This window comes from Rhamphochromis sp. 'chilingali' (assembly GCF_963969265.1).
Source record: "Rhamphochromis sp. 'chilingali' genome assembly, chromosome: 15".
Taxonomy (NCBI): domain Eukaryota; kingdom Metazoa; phylum Chordata; class Actinopteri; order Cichliformes; family Cichlidae; genus Rhamphochromis; species Rhamphochromis sp. 'chilingali'.
The window spans coordinates 28,455,877-28,473,740 of record NC_137942.1 but is presented as its reverse complement, the minus strand read 5'-3'; the positions used below and the strand labels follow the sequence as shown (position 1 = coordinate 28,473,740).

The following is a 17,864-nucleotide window of genomic DNA, read 5'->3' as shown; positions in this document are numbered from 1 at the left end:
GGTCACCTGATCCAGCCGTAACTCAGCAAAAACGAAAGTTTGAAGCCTAATCTTAAAAGTAAAGATAGTGTCTGTCTCCTGAATCCAAACTGGAAGCTGGTTCCACAGAAGAGGGGCCTGAAAACTGAAGGCTCTGCCTCCCATTCTACTTTTAAATACTCTAGGAACAACAAGTAAGCCTGCAGTGTGAGAGCGAAGTGCTCTAATAGGTGATATGGTACTATAAGGTCATTAAGATAAGATGGGACCTTGTATGTGAGGAGCAGCATTTTAAATTTGCTTTCAGGAAAGTTTTCAGGAAACACTGTGAAATGTTCAGTTTCTAGGCCATATGTCAGAGCAAGATCTAGAGTGTGAGAAAAGTAGTGGGTGGGTTCTTCTACATTTTGAAAGAAGTTAACTGAGTCTAATAATAAATAATAACAATGCCCTGTTAAGTATTTTTAAATGGTAAATGGACTGATTCTTATACAGCGCTTTTCTACTCTCCCGGAGTACTCAAAGCGCTGTATACAACAAGCCTCACTCACCCATTCACACCCACTTATACAAGCACTTCTAAACTCAAGTGCAACTAATAAACATTCATGCACATTCACACTCCGATGAACGCATCGGAGGGCAATTTCGGGTTAATATCTTGCCCAAGGATATTTGACATGCAGACTTGGGGAGCCAGGAATCAAACCACCAACCTTCCCATCAGTAGCTGATCTGCTGTACCACCTGAGCCGCAGCCACCATTTTTAGCATCTACATTGACGTTAAAATCACCCACAATACTTATTTTATTTGTGTTGAGCACTAAATTTGATAAGAGTGAGAAATCATACAGAAACCTTGAGTAAGGCATGGTGGGCAATAGATATCAACAAATAAAACTATTTTTGAGTTTTCTTGGGTGGACAAGGCTAAGCATCAGGCTTTCAAATGAATTGAAACTCCCTGGGTCTGTGGTTGATTAAAAAGCTGAGGTGCAAAGCTTGCTACCATATCCTCCCTTTGCCTGTGGTTTATAGATTCTGACATTTAGTATAACTCTGGGGTGCTGATTCATTTAAACTAACATAATCATCATGCTGTAACCAGGTTTCTGTAAGATTTGTTAATCAATTATTAATTGATGTGCTAACAGGCACTTAGAAAAGAGAGATTTAAGGTTTAATAATCTAGATTTTACTGTTTTACTTGTTGCAGTTGAGAATAATATGTTGTTCTTTCTTTGTCTTTTTTTGTGTTTAAATCATTTTTGCTGATTCAGTCCAGTAGTGAAATTTGCTAGTTACCAGCACTAATGTCAGGGCAGTACACTGATTAGTGTGTATTTCCTGGATAGCTAGTTAGCTAGCACTTTTACTGTATCATGCTGCTGAGTGACTGCTACTCGTCAAACACATTTCATTGCAATATTGACCCTGTGCTAACTTGCATATGACAAATAAAACTGAAAACTGAAACTGAAACTTTTACGGTTAGCTACGTTAGCTAAAATGGTCATTCGCTCTGATTCTTGCTGCTGCTCCTAATGAGGAATTTCTGTGTGTGTATTGATTTTGTTAATGTACTGAACAAAGTTTTGAAATAAACTCACCGTGGCTCCCTGTGCTCTGTGGTTGTGAATCCAGCATGGTAGACAGGACAATGGAAATGGACTGGCTGACTTCAACTCTCTTCTCCTCACTATTTACACTCCCTGATCCCACCGTTTGCCCCATGTCATTTACATTGTGAACACATCCTAATTTAAGCCTTTTTTTGGCTTTAATTCCCTGTTTACTCTGTGCTTTCTCTCTTTCTCTGGACTTACAGATAGTCCTTGAGAGCGACACCAACCATGATGGTCTGCTGGATTTCCAGGAGTTCTCTCAGTACCTCCAGACTCACGAGAAAAGACTCTGGCTCATGTTCCACAGACTGGACCGTAACAATGACGGTGTGTGCATGCTTAACACACAGTAAATACACCACCCATAAATAATCTCTTTACAGGCCCCAATTTCCAATGCTGTTTGTACTCTCTGATGTGTTTGGTAGGGCAAATTGATGTGGGGGAGATCCAGCACTCACTACAAAAGCTTGGAGTGGAGGTTACCATGGAACAGGCCTCCAAAATACTGCAGAGGTACCATGTCTGAAATGGAAATTTGATTTTGTTTGTATTTCTTTACACAGTGATCTATTACAGTCAAGTCTTCTCTATAGTTTACCTCATAAATCCCTCCATAAACTGCAGTTGGTTCAAAATACAGCTGCTCGTATTATTTCCAGAACTAGATCCACTGAACATATAACACCTGTTAAACAGCTCCATTGGCTCCCAGTTCACCTCCGTGTCAATTTCAAGATCCTGCTTCTCACTTTCAAAGCGCTTCATAACTTTGCTCCTCCATATCTATCCGAGCTTCTCCATACATACTCACCCCTTCGTACACTCCGCTCTTCTTCAGCTTCCCTTCTGTCAGTTCCACCTGCTCAGATTTTACACCATGTGCCATTGTAGCTGACTTGGTTGAGCAGGTGATCCATATGCCAAAAGTCTACAGGTGCCTGGGTTTGATTCTATCTCCCTTGTGCTCGCCCTACTTTCCAGTATAAAAAAGGTTAAAACTACATAAATGATTTAAACTCAACTGGCTAAGTCGGAGGATTAGCTTTGAGGATTAAGGGAGTTTACAAAGCCAAAGATTTTGTGGCAGTGGCATTTGTGAAGGCCGCATCTTAAACAATCAGTAGCAGTTAGTGATAGAACTGAACTTTCAGGTGAGTTTCCAACTGGAGAAGGGCCCAGGGACAAGGCTGGCATACAGATGGTTAGCACGTGAGGGGATTTAGGACACAAGAAGTGCACGTAATAGTAAGGATTTAGAAAAGCAGCTACTTGACTGCTGTAATCAGAGGATGATGAAGTGTTAATATCAAAATATTACTAACAGTGAAAAAGAAGTGCACAATAAAAGAAAATAATATTAATGGACTTGGGTTGCAAGATGGCACCTGTGTTTGGCTGTGCCTCTGTCTATGTGTTTGTTTATTTTACATATTGTGCAAGTATTTTTGGTACAGTTTTGCCCGGTGTCATCTTCCTTTTAATATATGATGCATCTGATAAAATCTGCTATGGATAATTTTCAGAGTCAACAAAATGAGGTTGTTTTTCCAGTGCTGCTTGAGCACTTCGCCTTTGCTTAGGAGGCTTCGTCAGAGGAAGCGGGGGAAAAGAGCTGGTTTCTTTGTATTACTTTGTCGGCTTTGGAGAGAAGCAGGTCTTTGGGAGCTTTACTCCTGGGCTGCTGCCAGTCAGATTCACCTGAGGCTTGTTGAGGCTGGCCTGTTTTTCACATTGTCATCTGAAAGTGTGGAAAGCCATGGGAAAAATCTATTAAAAAGAGGCCTGTGTTGAGCTGGAAGGCTCAGGTTGATCAGGGTCAACTGGCCTCCTATACCACCGGAGTGAAGGTGTAATTTGGCAAGCCTTGGATTGCTTTGGAGTGCTTTGAGTGCTCAGAGTAGAAAACCACCATATAGGAACCAATCCATCTGCCATTCGCAGATATGGGCAGAGAAGCTGCCTCTGGCTAGGAGATGTGGCCGTCTTGAAACAAGTATTTATAATCTTGATGGCCGAATTACATGAAAACTTGTTTTAAACAGGTGAGAGGGAATGATGTCAAACAGATGGCACCTCCAACAACTTGCCTCACACATTATTGGATCTGAGCATCCTTAGAAAGTAAAGTCTGCTCATCCTCATCTTGTACAGCGTCTTGTACACTGTTGGTTCCTCCAGTCAGGTGAAGTACCTGTAGCCGTCCCCGTTTTCTAACTCTTCACCCGCCATGTTGATGGGCCTAGTTGCAGTGTTTTTTTCCTCCGAAAGTCAGCCAACATGTCATTTGTGTTGCTGAAATTCAGAAGGAGGTGATTTCTTCTTTCTTCTTAATACATCCAACCACTGCAGTGTCATAAGAGAACTTCTGCAGGTGGCATGTTTTAGTCTTGTAATGGAAATTTGAGGTGGACAGGAATGGAGACAGGACTGTCCCCTGTGGTGCCCTAGTATTACTAACCACCACATCAAACAGTGGTACAAATTAAGGGCTCTCTGACAGATAGTCAGCAATCCAGGAGACAATAGAAGTGGTGAGGCCCATCCTGAGCAGCTTATTATTTAGCAGAAGTGGGTGGATGGTATTAAAGACACTGGGAAAAAAAACATGATTCTAAAAATGCCACCAGTACCATCCTGTTAAGAGTGAGCATGCTGAAAGAGGTAGATAATCACCTCCACAAGAGGGTGGTACGCAAACTGAAAGGGGTCAGGGGATGTTTCACCTGCAAGATATGATGGGCAAGAACCACTCTCTAGCACCTTCATGACATGTGACATCAAGGCATTTGGTCTGAAGTCATTAAGGCCAGAAGGAATGGCTTTCTTCGGTACCAGTACTAAACATAACGTCTTCCATAGTACACTCAACAAAAATATAAACGCAACACCTTTGTTACTGCTCCCATTCCCCATGGGATGGACGTAGAGACCTAAAATTCATTCCAGATACACAATATAACCATCCCTCCCAAACAGTGGTCACAAATCAGTCCAAATGTGTGGTAGTGGGCACATCTGCTATATTGAGATAATCCATCCCACCTCACAGGTGTGCCACATCAGGATGCTGATCTGACATCATGAGTAGTGCACAGGTGTACCTCAGACTGCCCACAACAAAAGGCCACCCTGGAATGTGCAGTTTTGTCTCACAGCAAAATGCCACAGATGCCACAAGCAATGAGGGAGCGTGCAATTGGCATGCTGACAGCAGGAATGTCAACCAGATCTGTCGCCCGTGCATTGAATGTTCATTTCTCAACCATAAGCCGTCTCCACAGGCATTTCAGAGAATATGGCAGCACATCCAACCGGCCTCACAACCGCAGACCTCGTGTAACCACACCAGCCCAGGACCTCCACATCCAGCAGGTTCACCTCCAAGATCGTCTGAGACCAGCCACCCAGACAGCTGCTGGAACAATTGGTTTGCACAACCAAACAATTTCTGCACAAACTGTCAGAAACCGTCTCAGGGACGCTCAACTGCATGCCCGTCGTCCTCATCGGGGTCTTGACCTGACTCCAGCTCGTCGCCGTAACAGACTTGTGTGGGCAAATGCTCACATTCGATGGCGTCCGGCACGTTGGAGAGGTGTGCGCTTCACGGATGAATCATGGTTCACATTGTTCAGGGCAGATGGCAGCTGAGAATGTCCCAGTTCTTGCATGGCCAGCATACTCACCGGACATGTCACCCATTGAGCATGTTCGGGATGTGCTTGACCGGCGTATACGACAGCGTGTACCAGTTCCCACGAATATCCAACAACCTCGCACAGCCATTGAAGTGGAGTGGACCAACATTCCACAGGCCACAATTGACAATCTGATAGACTCCATGCGACGATGTGTTGCACTGCATGAGGCAAATGGTGGTCACACCAGATACTGACCGGTTCTGGGTCCCCAGACCCCCAATAGCGCAAAAAACTGCACATTCCAGGGTGGCCTTTTGTTGTGGGCAGTCTGAGGTACACCTGTGCACTACTCATGATGTCAGATCAGCATCCTGATGTGGCACACCTGTGAGGTGGGATGGATTATCTCAATATAGCAGATGTGCCCACTACCACACATTTGGACTGATTTGTGACCACTGTTTGGGAGGGATGGTTATATTGTGTATCTGGAATGAATTTTAGGTCTCTACGTCCATCCCATGGGGAATGGGAGCAGTAACAAAGGTGTTGCGTTTATATTTTTGTTGAGTGTATAATGTCTTCACCTTCACCAATTGCTATAACAGTGATCAGACAGGAGACAAGAGGATGCAAAGGGGTCTGCATGGGATCCTACAGCCATGTTGGTGTAATTAACTGGGAATGCTTTTTATTAGTGAAGAAATCTTCCACTTAGGTTGAAGAGATACTGCAGGGGGCAGATGGTTGGGCATCACAGGACTTCAGGACCCTGGAATTGATGCAGCCAAGGGCCTGGAGCTTTAATTTAAACCCCTTTTCCATTAGTACCTACTCGGATCGACTTGCCACCGTTCGCCACAGTTTTCAGGGTTTTCCATTAGGTGATACTGTAATAATACCTGGTACCAGATACTAAAATAGTATGTGCTCTGAAGGGGTTCTAAAGCAATCTGAAGAGGTACTAAAATGCATGGCATCAATTGGCCGGTCAGTGGCATGACTCAATGAGTTATGAGAGCGTCTTATTCGCCAAAATCAAAACTGCTATTTTTTAAACCCGGCATCAAGGGAGATGGCATAAAGGGGGCAAATACTCTTTCACAGCACTGCATGCTTGCCCGTATGGTGCTTTTGCCCATGGCCATTTGGGACCCTTGAGCTCCTGAATACATCTGTTATACAAATGTCAGAAGATGTGATGTCACTTTGTCATCCAGTTAATGAGGGCGAGAAACAGTGAGCATTAACCGGCCCTAACCTTCTCTCTTTCTCCCAGTATGGACAGAGATGGGACTATGACTATTGACTGGAATGAATGGCGTGATCACTTCCTGTTCAACCCTTTGCACAACATGGAGGAAATTGTCCACCACTGGAAGCACTCCCATGTAGGAGTGTTTTTTTTTTTGTTTTTGTTTTTCACTTTTAAATGTTATAAATGATTATAAATGATTAATAAATGTTAACATCCTGACAGTATTTATATTTTCATGCTAATGGGTTATTAGGATGAAAATATTTGGTCGTATTTGGCCAAAACATAATCAAGTTGAACTGTGAACTACACTGTTTTCATTCATACCTCATATAGATGTAGATTATGTAACAGTTAGCATGTGTTGGCAAGATGCAGTGGCGAAGAACGAGCAAACACAAACACAGTTTCTATCTTTCTAATGTTGTTTTAGATGTTTGACATCGGGGAACACCTGACAGTGCCTGATGAGTTTTCAGAGCGGGAGCGGCAATCAGGTTTGGTATGGAGGCAGCTGGTTGCTGGAGCCATGGCAGGGGCAGTGTCCCGGACAGGAACTGCTCCACTGGACCGTCTCAAGGTCTTCCTGCAAGTGGGTATTCACACTGTCCTGCCACTGATACACACATTTAGTTTACTATATAATGACCTGAAAAGAGCCAGAGACATTAGTCGACTTAATGCTCTGTGTAATTTCCAGTGATTGTTGTTATTGCTACACCCAGTCCTTAACGGACACATATTGTGAAACTCCACCTCTGTGAAGAGGTTTTTTTCCAAAGTATGAGTTTTGAACATTTGAAGCCTTCTTATAGCCTCTTCAGCAACAAGATTACCTTCCAGCTTTACAGCAATTACTTCCCCGTCTTTGTATGTGCATTCTGAGTAGATGCTTCCATGTGGTTGTTCACACAAAACTAAAACAAAGATGCCAACAGGTAAGAAGGAAGAAAAACATTAATAAACATTGAGAAAAAACCACTAGATGATCCATTAGAAGTTCAAAAGTTCCATATGAACACCAAGATTGGTCACTTTTGTCATTGGCTGTGTGTGGCAGGCAGGAATGGAGGACCCAAATACAGTCTCTCTGAGGCGAAAAGTGAACTCCAAAACAGCTTTATTGCTGGACACAAGGAAAACTAACTAAACTGAGGAGTACAAAATAACCTAGACAGACAGAACGCAACGTGAATGAGGGAGAACGCAACGGAGGACAGAAGAAACAAAGGGCTTAAATACACGGGGAACACAGCTGGGGCTAACATCACACAACGAGACAGGACACAAAGCTGAACATAACACGTGAGACGAGGAACCTTCAAAGTAAGTGAAGCAAAACAGAACATGGCCCACATGGAAGTAATGGGAACACAAACTGACATACACACACAGACGAGACCAGAAAATAACAGACGTGAAAACACAAGTGAGACAACGAGACACAAGAACACAGGGAAGGCACCATAAAAAAACTGAGAACTACACATCAGGAATACTAAATATAACTAGGGGAGCTAGAAATACAAAACTAAATAATAGAAACACTAAATCAAAGAACGTAGATGAACAAAACCGTTTTCAGAAGCCACTGGGCAACTGTGGGTGCTTCTGACTTGAACCAGTAAATTTTTATCATTTTTCTTGCAGTCATGAGGAGAAAATTTAGGAGAAAGCGCTGCTCATAGGAGAAACCATCAGGAAAGATATCCCAAAAAAAGATAAGAGTATCCATTGGGAGGTTGACTGACAATATGTTTTGCATAATGTTCTTAATATCCATCCAGCTCTGTTGTATGCAAACACAGTCCCAAAAGAGATGCGTCTGGTCCCCCCAAACCCCACAATTTCTCCAACACTTATCACCAGAGATGGGCAGTAAAAAAATTGAAAAAAGTTGGAAAAAGTAACGCGTTACTGTAATCTGATTACTTTTTCAAGTAGCAAGTAAGGTAAGGGATTACTATTGCCAAAAAAGTAATTAGATTACTGTTACTTTCCTGTAAGCACGCTGCGTTACTGCATTACTAAAGCCGTGATTTTTTTGCGAGTGTCTCATGACAATGACGTAAGCGAGTGCAACGTTCGTTGCAACAGCTGTGTGCAGATCAACAATGGATAATATGTAGAGTGCGGGAGAGCTTATGACCGTGCAGCGTTTAACGCGTGGAAGTACTGACCTTACTTTGAGTTTGATTCCGTAAAAAGTGACAAAAACATTAGCGTCCACTGTTCACTGCGTGGGAAGAAAACGTATTTTTACAGCGAAAAAAAACCCTAAACTTCAGAGCAAGCACCGAGTATGCTGCCACGGGAATGTGAAATTCACAGAGAAACTCACAGATTCTTCCACTGACCGCTGCGGCACACCTGCACCAGGGCAAACCTCCGCCTGCCGCACTCCTGCTAAACAGGTGAAAATAGAGCAACAGGACCGCTGAGTCTTTGATTTTATTTATTTTCTACTGTATTTCACTTGCATCTATTTGAAAGACTGAGTGTAAACACAAAAAAAATATTTTATTTTATGTGCTGGAATGTGCAGAAAGAAAGGTTTTCAGTGGAGTTCTAAAATCTTAATTTAACCTTTCTCCGCCCACCTCTCAAAACTCAGATCTGACAATGATGGAAGGAACTCAACATTTCCATTTACGGGAACAGCTTGAGACATGGTTGAGTCTGACCCTTGGTTGTGTAATCTGCCAGATAAATTTAGATGTAATGCTTTCTAATAATTTGAATGCAGACTGTGGGATCAAAATGGGTAGGTTCTGAAATAGGAATAATAGGCGTGGAAGAATATTCATCCTTATACATTCAATCCTCCCCATAAGAGTGAGTGGGAGTAGGTTCCATCTGTCCAAGTCCCTCCTTGAATAACCGATCATAATTGAGTGCAAGTAACTGATTGGTTTTAGGAGTAATAATTATCCCCAAGTATCTGAAACCCTGTTTAGAGTGTCTAAAAGATACAAGATGATCTAGCTGTGTGGGCCAGTTCCCAACAATCATTAATGTTGCGTCTGTGTTTCCACATGCCCCGCTAGTTTAGAGACTTATTCCTCATGAAGAACACAAGACATAACAGAACATCTTCAACCGGTCTTTAACTCGCTAACGAGGGAAGCCTTGGTCAGAACCAGGCGGTGGAGCAATGCTCCTCTCCTTTCTCTAGCCCAAATCCTCTGTGAGCAACACAAGGTGGTGAATAACACACCCTTGGTAAATTCAAAAACCCAGAAAAATTGGCTGGCGTGGGTGGTCAGGATCAAAGGAATGGCTTTGATCCTACTGCTTGAACTAAGACTTTACAAATTTAAGAACCACAATGACAACATTCAACAATTTGACTTAACAATTAACGCCTCAGATTTGTTTGTATTTATTTTATAACCTGACACTGTACCATAATCTTTAAGATTGCTCAGAAGGGCTGGGACAGAGGTGACCAGATTCTCTAAAAATAGCAAAATATCATCTGCGAAAAGTGACAGCTTATATTGTGTATTGGTTTCATTTCTAATTCCTTGTATGAGAGGGTTGGATCTGGTCAGTTCAGCTAACGGTTCAATACTGAGAGCAAATAAGGACGGCGCTAACATTTCACCCTGTCTAGTGCAGTGGCCTAGAGAGAAGAAGTCAGTGGCCATTAACCCTTACCCGAGACTTGGGATTTTTATATAATGTTTGGACCCATGAAATAAAAGTGACATTGATGAAGTATTTTTCAATTACATGTTTCAGCTTATATTATTGAATCTCATAGCGCTGCATACACACTTATAAAAGGTGAAGTTTTACTTGATATTTAATATTGCATTGTAATAATGTACACCTTAGTTTGCCCTTGTGTTTTGCAGCTTTGTGCATTTATTCCACTTACTTCTATGCTCCTGATGTTCCCTTAACAAGTTCTTCCTGTTTCATTTTTTAATATCCTATCTAATCTAATGTATGTTGCATTTGGGTTTGTTATCTAGTTTTCCTAATTAGTTGCAGTTCCCTGGTGTTCCCATCTCCCTAATTACCTTGTGTGTGTTTATAGCCCTCGTCTTCTATAGTTTATTATATATTTATCATCCTGTTTATTGTTTCCTGTGTTCACCTTAGTTTCCTAGCTCCCAGTATTTTCCCAGCATTGTTTTATGGATTCTGGTTCTGGTTCAATAAAAGATTTCACACCACATTGCTGCTCACTTCTGCCTGTGTGCTTTGCAGAGTGTCATAGCCTCCTGCACATCCCATTCATCCTGCTATAGATAGGCTTAAGCTGCTGTTGGACCGTTGCTTGTGTTAAGAAACTGAAGACACTTTTAGTCAAAGCCACCAGACTCCACTGGAAAAAATGACAATTTTACCTGCGATGCAAATAACCTGTTGTTGCCTCGATCATTTTTTGGGTGACTGATGTTTTAAGACAGTAATTCTAAAATCGACTGTGTTAAACAGTCACACAGTAACCTTGTGTCCTCCAAGATAAAGTTAGAGTTTGGTTTCATTTTTGTTCCTGTAAGTTGAATCTGGTGGGTTTAAGAGAAATACCTCTCCGTCAATCACAGGGCTCTTCCTGAAAGACAGAGATGCAGACATTCTAATTTGATTTAGAAAAAGAGGACCAAACTAGGGGTTAACATTAATAGTAAAAAAAATGATCTGTGTGGTATTTTGGGCTGAAACTTTAAATATACAGTAACTTATGACTATCATTTATTTGTCTGGAAGTGGTATTTATTGAGACATTCAGGTAAACAGTAGTCAGGATTGTATTGCTCTTGTATGCACATATCTTATGCTTGTACTGTGTGGCAGCTGAGCATCAGCCAAAGCAGTGATGACACAACATCAGACTGTCCTGCACTATTGTTATACTGTTATATGTTGTACATACTTCACACTACAAAGTCTGTCATTATGACAATAGCTCATAATGACAGATGCCTGCAAGCTGCATGCATCATATTTTAATAGAACGATCTGGATATAATTTTGAGGCTATGGGCTAAATAATCCACCCCTAGTTATACATATGTCACATATCTTTTATAACAGCTGAGAGAAGGGCACATATACTGTATGCTTGAGTATCATAATGACAACAAAGTTGACTTGGATGTGATGAAGTTACTAGTTCCAGTCCAGTTTTTACATGTTAGCTTAGCTAATAGCCATCACCATTTTGTCCGTCTGTATCTGGAAGTCCCACAGGATCTTAGCTCGGTCATTCTCCACCACCCTTGAGGGCGTCTCCCATTTTGACCTCGGGACTTCCAGGCCATACTCGGCACAGATGTTTCTGTATACTATGCCACTGTATACCAGCCACTTGGTTATGGCGTTCAATGTATGCCCTGCCTGCTAGCATCTTGCACCCTGGTGTTATTTGCTGGATTGTCTCAGGGGCATCTTTACACAGCCTGCACCTGGGGTCTTGCCTGGTGTTATAGACCCCAGCCTCTATGGATCTTGTGTTCAGAGTTTGTTCCTGTGCGGCCATGATTAGTGCCTCTGTGCTGTCTTTCAGTTCAGCTTTCTCCAGCCACTGGTAGGTTTTCTGGATGTCAGCCACCTCTGCTATCTGCCAGTGGTACATACCGTGCTGGGGCCTGTCCTTCCATGATGGTTCTTCCTCTTTCTCCTCTTTCTTGGGTTTCTGCTGCATGAGGTATTCACTGAGGACCCGGTTGATTGGGGCCATCTTCCTGATGTATTCGTGGATGTTCGTTGTCTCATCCTGGATTATGGTGCTGATGCTCACACTTCCACTTAGCATCCAGCCTCAGGGTGCTGGACTTGGAGTGAAACCCTCCATGCATGGTCAGGAGCTTCCTTGTCTTGATGTCAGTGGCTTCTATCACTTCCTTTGGCCAGCTTATTATCCCAGCAGGTTTAAGGATCACAGGCTTTTTTTGTTTTACCTTTTTAACCATCAAATTTTATAATATGCAATAAAACAAGAATCTACAACTTTCTTTTTTTGCTCAAATGTTGCTGTTAGAACTTAAATTCATATAATTCATAAATTCATATAAATCACTAAAATATTTTTATAATTATCAGAGAAAGTTCATTTTGGTGCTTATCAGTTTTCCTATACATATCAGTGAATGTGTAATTGAGATGCATTAAATTAGCAAGAAAAGCACTATGAATTTCAGCCAGTTTATTAATATTAGTTTAAAGTGGTTAATGTGCTGACATATCACCAACCTACTCAGTGCAGCACCAGTGTATCTATGTCTACATTAATAACATTTGAAGTTATTTCTAAGCGATTTGAAGAGTCTGTTGTAGTGAGCAGAGTTTCCTCTGAGTCAGATGAACAATAAAACAAAACAAAACAGCAAAACAAAGCAACACTGGGGTGTAGAACCTTAAAGATAAGACAAAGATGACAAGAAAACCAGAGAGAGAGAAAAGAAGAGAAACAAAGTGAAAATGAGACAAAAATCAACAAAGCAGCATATTCTTAAAGAGAAGTAATGCACTGGCTAGCTCAGCAACACCAAAAGGCCTGTTCTTCTTCAACAAACATGTAGAAGAACACCAAAAGAGAGGTTATACTTTCATACCATCTGGCTCTGCCGAGAACACACTCAAGGAAGTAAGCATATCATTGTCAGAGTCTGCAATCAAGAGCCTCGTTCATGAACGTAAATATAAAAGGTCCAAACAAGGACTCAAGAACAGGTAGAGCAGAGTAGACTGTTCCAGAAAAGCATTGAAAAGAGCCTTCTCAATTGTGAAAAAGAAAACAATATTTGGACATAAGAAAGATTTCCTTGTGCCAGAATGATGGAAAGAGGAAAAGTATCAAAAAGGCTGTGAACAGCTCTTCAATATAATCTATTAAATATGGCAGAGGAAGGTCATTACTGTTTATTGATAGCAAGAAATGCTCTTGATTATTAATGGCTGTTAAGTGAATAGCACACTAACATCCATAGGCTGCACTGATATTCACTAACAGAAATGAAGCAAACCACATGGTGGGTAGTTTGAGTGGGTGGTTGGGCTGTTCACAGCAAAAAAGACACAGAGCCAAGTATGTGGTGAGAGCTGGAAATATTTTAGTCACTTAGGTAACAGTGGGTATTTATCCAGGTTTAAATCTGTCCTCGTTGCCCTCATGTCTTCATGTAAGCATTATTTCACTTTGTGTCCAGTCACAGTGACTACAATCTGCAGATTTGTAGCAGATGCATGAGCTGCTTGATTATGGCAATCACTGTAACCACAATGTGGCAAGGGTGTGGCCCAGGAGGCATCCTTGTCAGATGCCCAAACCACCTCAGCTGGCTCCTTTCGATGTGGAGGAGCAGCGGCTCTACTCTGAGCCCCTCCCGGATGGCTGAGCTTCTCACCCTATCTCTAAGGGAGAGGCCAGCCACCCTTCGAAGGAAGCTCATTTCCGCCGCTTGTATCCGCAATCTCGTTCTTTCGGTCACTACCCACAGCTCGTGGCCATTGTTGAGGGTAGGGACGTAGATCGACCGGTAAATTGAGAGCTTCGCTTTTACACTCAGCTCCCTCTTCAACTGTCGATCTCTGGCTCCCTTCTCCCATCACTCGCGAACAAGACCCCGAGATACTTGAACTCTTCCACTTGGGGCAGGAACTCATCCCTGACCCGGAGTGGGCACTCCACCCTTTTCCGGCTGAGAACCATGGCCTCAGATTTGGAGGTGCTGATCCTCATTCCCGCTGCTTCACACTCGGCTGCGAACCGTACCAGTGCGAGCTGGAGGCCATCACCCGATGAAGCCAACAGAACCACATCATCCGCAAAGAGCAGAGATGAGATTCTGAGGCCACCGAAGTGAAAGCCCTCCGCCACTTGGCTGCGCCTAGAAATCCTGTCCATAAAAATTATGAACAGAATCGGTGACAAAGGGCAGCCCTGGCGGAGCCCATCACCCACCGGGAACGAGTCCGACTTATTGCCGGCAATGCGAACCAAGCTCTTGCAACGGTTGTACAGGGATCGAATGGCCCGTAGCAATGGGCCAGACACCCTATACTCCCGCAGCACCTCCCACAGGACACCCCAAGGGACACGGTCGAATGCCTTCTCCAAGTCCACAAAACACATGTAGGCTGGTTGGGCAAACTCCCATGCACCCTCGACCAGGACAAAAACCGCATTGTTCCTCCTGTATCTGAGGTTCGGCTAGCGGACGAGCTCTCCTTTCCAGCACCCTGGCATAGACTTTCCCAGGGAGGCTGAGGAGTGTGATCCCCCTATAGTTGGAACACACCCTCCGGTCCCCCTTCTTAAAGATGGGGACCACCACCCCGGTCTGCCAGTCCAGGGGTACTGCCCCTGATCTCCACGCAACATTGTAGAGGCGTGTCAACCAGGACAGCCCTACAACGTCCAGAGCCTTCAGGAACTCGGGGCGGACCTCATCCACACCAGGGGCTCTGCCACCAAGGAGTTGTTTAACTGCCTCAGTGACCTCGCCCCCGGAAATTGGCGGGTCATCCTCGTCATCCCCAGACTCTGCTTCCTCCTCGGAAGACGTGTCAGTGGGATTAAGGAGGTCCTCAAAGTATTCCTTCCACCAACCGACAATTTTCTCAGTCGAAGTCAGCAGCACTCCGCCAGCACTATACACAGTGCAGGTAGAGCACCGCTTTCCCCTCCTGAGATGCCTGACAGTTTGCCAGAATCTCTTCGAGGCAGTCCGAAAGTCTTTTTCCATGGTCTCTCCGAACTCCTCCCACACCTGTGTTTTTGCTTTAGCCACTGCCCGAGCTGCATTCCGCTTGCCCTGTCGGTACCTATCAGCTTCCTCCGAAGTCCCACAGGCTAACCAAGCCTGATAGGACTCCTCCTTGAGCCTGGTGGCTCCCTTCACCTCTGGTGTCCACCATTTGGTTCGGGGATTACCACCACGACAGGCACCAACCACCTTGCGGCCATAGCTCAATGCAGCAGCTTCGGCAATGGAGATGCTGAACATGGTCCATTCGGACTCAATGTCCCCAGTCTGTGCGTTGAAGGTGTGCGTTGAAGATCTCGCGGACTGGGGCCTCTGCTAGACGTTCCCAGCACACCCTCACTACGCGTTTAGGTGCACCAGGTCTGTCCAGCGTCCTCCCCCGCCACCTGATCCAACTCACCACCAGGTGGTGATCAGTTGACAGCTCAGCCCCTCTCTTTACCCGAGTGTCCAGAACATATGGTCGCAGGTCTGGTGATACGATTACAAAATCGATCATCGACCTGCGGCCTAGAGCGTCCTGGTGCCACGTGCACTTATGAACACTTTGTTCGAACACTTATGTTCGAACAAAGTGTTCGTTATGGCCAAACTGTGATTTGCACAGAAGTCCAATAACACTGCTCGGGTTCAGATCAGGGAGGTCGTTCCTCCCAATCAAGCCCCTCCAGGTCTCGCTGTCGTTACCCACGTAAGCATTGAAGTCTCCCAGTAGGACAACAGAGTCTCCAGGTAGAGCACCTTCCAGCAACCCACCCAGGGACTCTAACGGTATGTTCACACCGAACGCGATGGACCCGAACAAAACGCCGCAAACGCCCCTAATTTGACGCGTGCACATTCGCGCCTCTATGCGTGTCCAAGAAAAATCCATTTTGACGCGCGTGAACCGGAAATGTGGGAGGGATGTGGGAGGAAGTTGTGCCAGACCGGTATCTTTGCAAGATGGCAGCTGTCGAGCTAGCGCTTGAAGAGAGAGTCTCCCTTCTCTATGTACTGTGGAGAGCAGAGCAGCGGTGTAAAAGACGTCCTCGCCGTACCTGGGTCCATCAGGTCCTCCAGAGGCGTGAGCAGTTTGGTGAGTTTCACCACTTGCTCCAGGAGCTGCGCCTGGATGACGGCCGATTCCAGCGATATCACTGTCGTTCACTCGGCCAGTTTGAGGACCTGCTTTCCCGCGTCGGTCCCAGAATCGCCCGCCTAGACACCAATTACAGGCGCTCAATCCCACCTGCAGAGCGCCTGTCCATCTGCCTGAGGTTAGTAAAAGTATTTAATACGGTAGTCCTTTATTGATACCTGTGCTAATATGCTAAACTATCGTTTATAGACTGCTAACATGGATGTGCTATGCTATCAATGAATGCCGTCGGTGTTTACTGATAGCAAACTGTGGTACGGAGACGATTGTTTATAATATTTCTAGTGACACTCAGAAGGTCTCATCAAGTCCCGATTTAATTCGATTTATGCTGTTATCAGTGTTTGCAATGATAGCATGGCTGTGGTGTCACATCAATGTATGCGCTCGGTGTTTGCTGATATCAAACTGTAGCATTAGGACCACTGAGTTAACCTTTGTAGTGATACTCACTCCTTTTTATTTAGACCTGGTTTAATTCTGGTATAGTTGAATATTTGTATATAATCCCTGCAGCTGTCAGACTCTATAACAGGGGTCACCAGCCTTTATTAAACCAGAGTTAGATAAAACTGAACAGTTTGGTTCATCTTTAGTTACATGGTTCTATCTTGATAAGCTATGTCTTATCACAGATTAATTTTTCAAAAATATTAATGATTTAAGCAAGGAAAGGGCTACATGTCAACACACAACTCTTTATTTCTATTAATGTCTTACTTCATTCCTACCTGATTGACATGTTTAGGAATTATGAGTGATTGGCACACTGTAGTTGTGAAAGTTGCTACCAATCAAATTATGATATGTTAAAGTTAAAACAAAACACTACTGTTTTAGATATTATCTAATATACATTTTGTAATTATCCGTATAATTACAAAATGTTTTATGTAAGATTTAAGTTTTGTGATTTAAATCTGACATCACAAAAGTATTTTGGAATTTGAATAATGTATTTTGTAACTGCAGTACACATAATACTGATTTTGAACAATTTTGTCCAGGTTCCTTGTGACCGGGGACTCCTTCAGGACCAAGCGTTCAGTTTCAGAGTTGGTGTGTCAGATCATCCCCCAGGTAGCGACGGCCATCTGGGACTGTCTAGTGGACGACTTCATGGCTGCGCCTTCACCTGGAGACTAGCGGTCCATCACAGAGGGATTCCAGGAGCGCTGGAACTTTCCACTGTGCTGTGCAGCTCTGGATGAGAAGCACGTCCAGACAAAGGCACCCCATATATCATATAGGAGACACACACATTGATATACACTAAATATTTATTTCATTTCTTTTTTGTGGTGCCCAAATTTATGCACCTGCTTGATTTTGTTTAAACAATTATTGCACACTTTTTGTAAATCCAGTAAACTTCTTTTCACTTCTCAAATATCACTGTGTGTCTCTCCTGTGTGATATTTAACTGACATTTTTTATTGTAACAACCAACGATTTATACAGGAAAATAATGTCTATTAACAAGGTTGCCCAA

General features: G+C 43.5%; 1 protein-coding gene across 4 annotated transcripts in view; it reads left to right on the top strand.

Moving 5' to 3' along the window:
- LOC308411211 (mitochondrial adenyl nucleotide antiporter SLC25A23-like) overlaps nucleotides 1–17,864 on the top strand; it is a 60,566-nt gene that overhangs the window by 6,652 nt on the left and 36,050 nt on the right. For all 4 annotated transcript variants that reach the window (XM_080905035.1, XM_080905036.1, XM_080905030.1 and 1 more), the window contains 4 exons: nucleotides 1,810–1,933; nucleotides 2,035–2,122; nucleotides 6,530–6,641; nucleotides 6,942–7,100. In XM_080905035.1, the coding sequence (XP_080761161.1) occupies nucleotides 1,810–1,933; nucleotides 2,035–2,122; nucleotides 6,530–6,641; nucleotides 6,942–7,100 (483 nt within the window). The remainder of the gene's footprint in view (nucleotides 1–1,809; nucleotides 1,934–2,034; nucleotides 2,123–6,529; nucleotides 6,642–6,941; nucleotides 7,101–17,864) is intronic.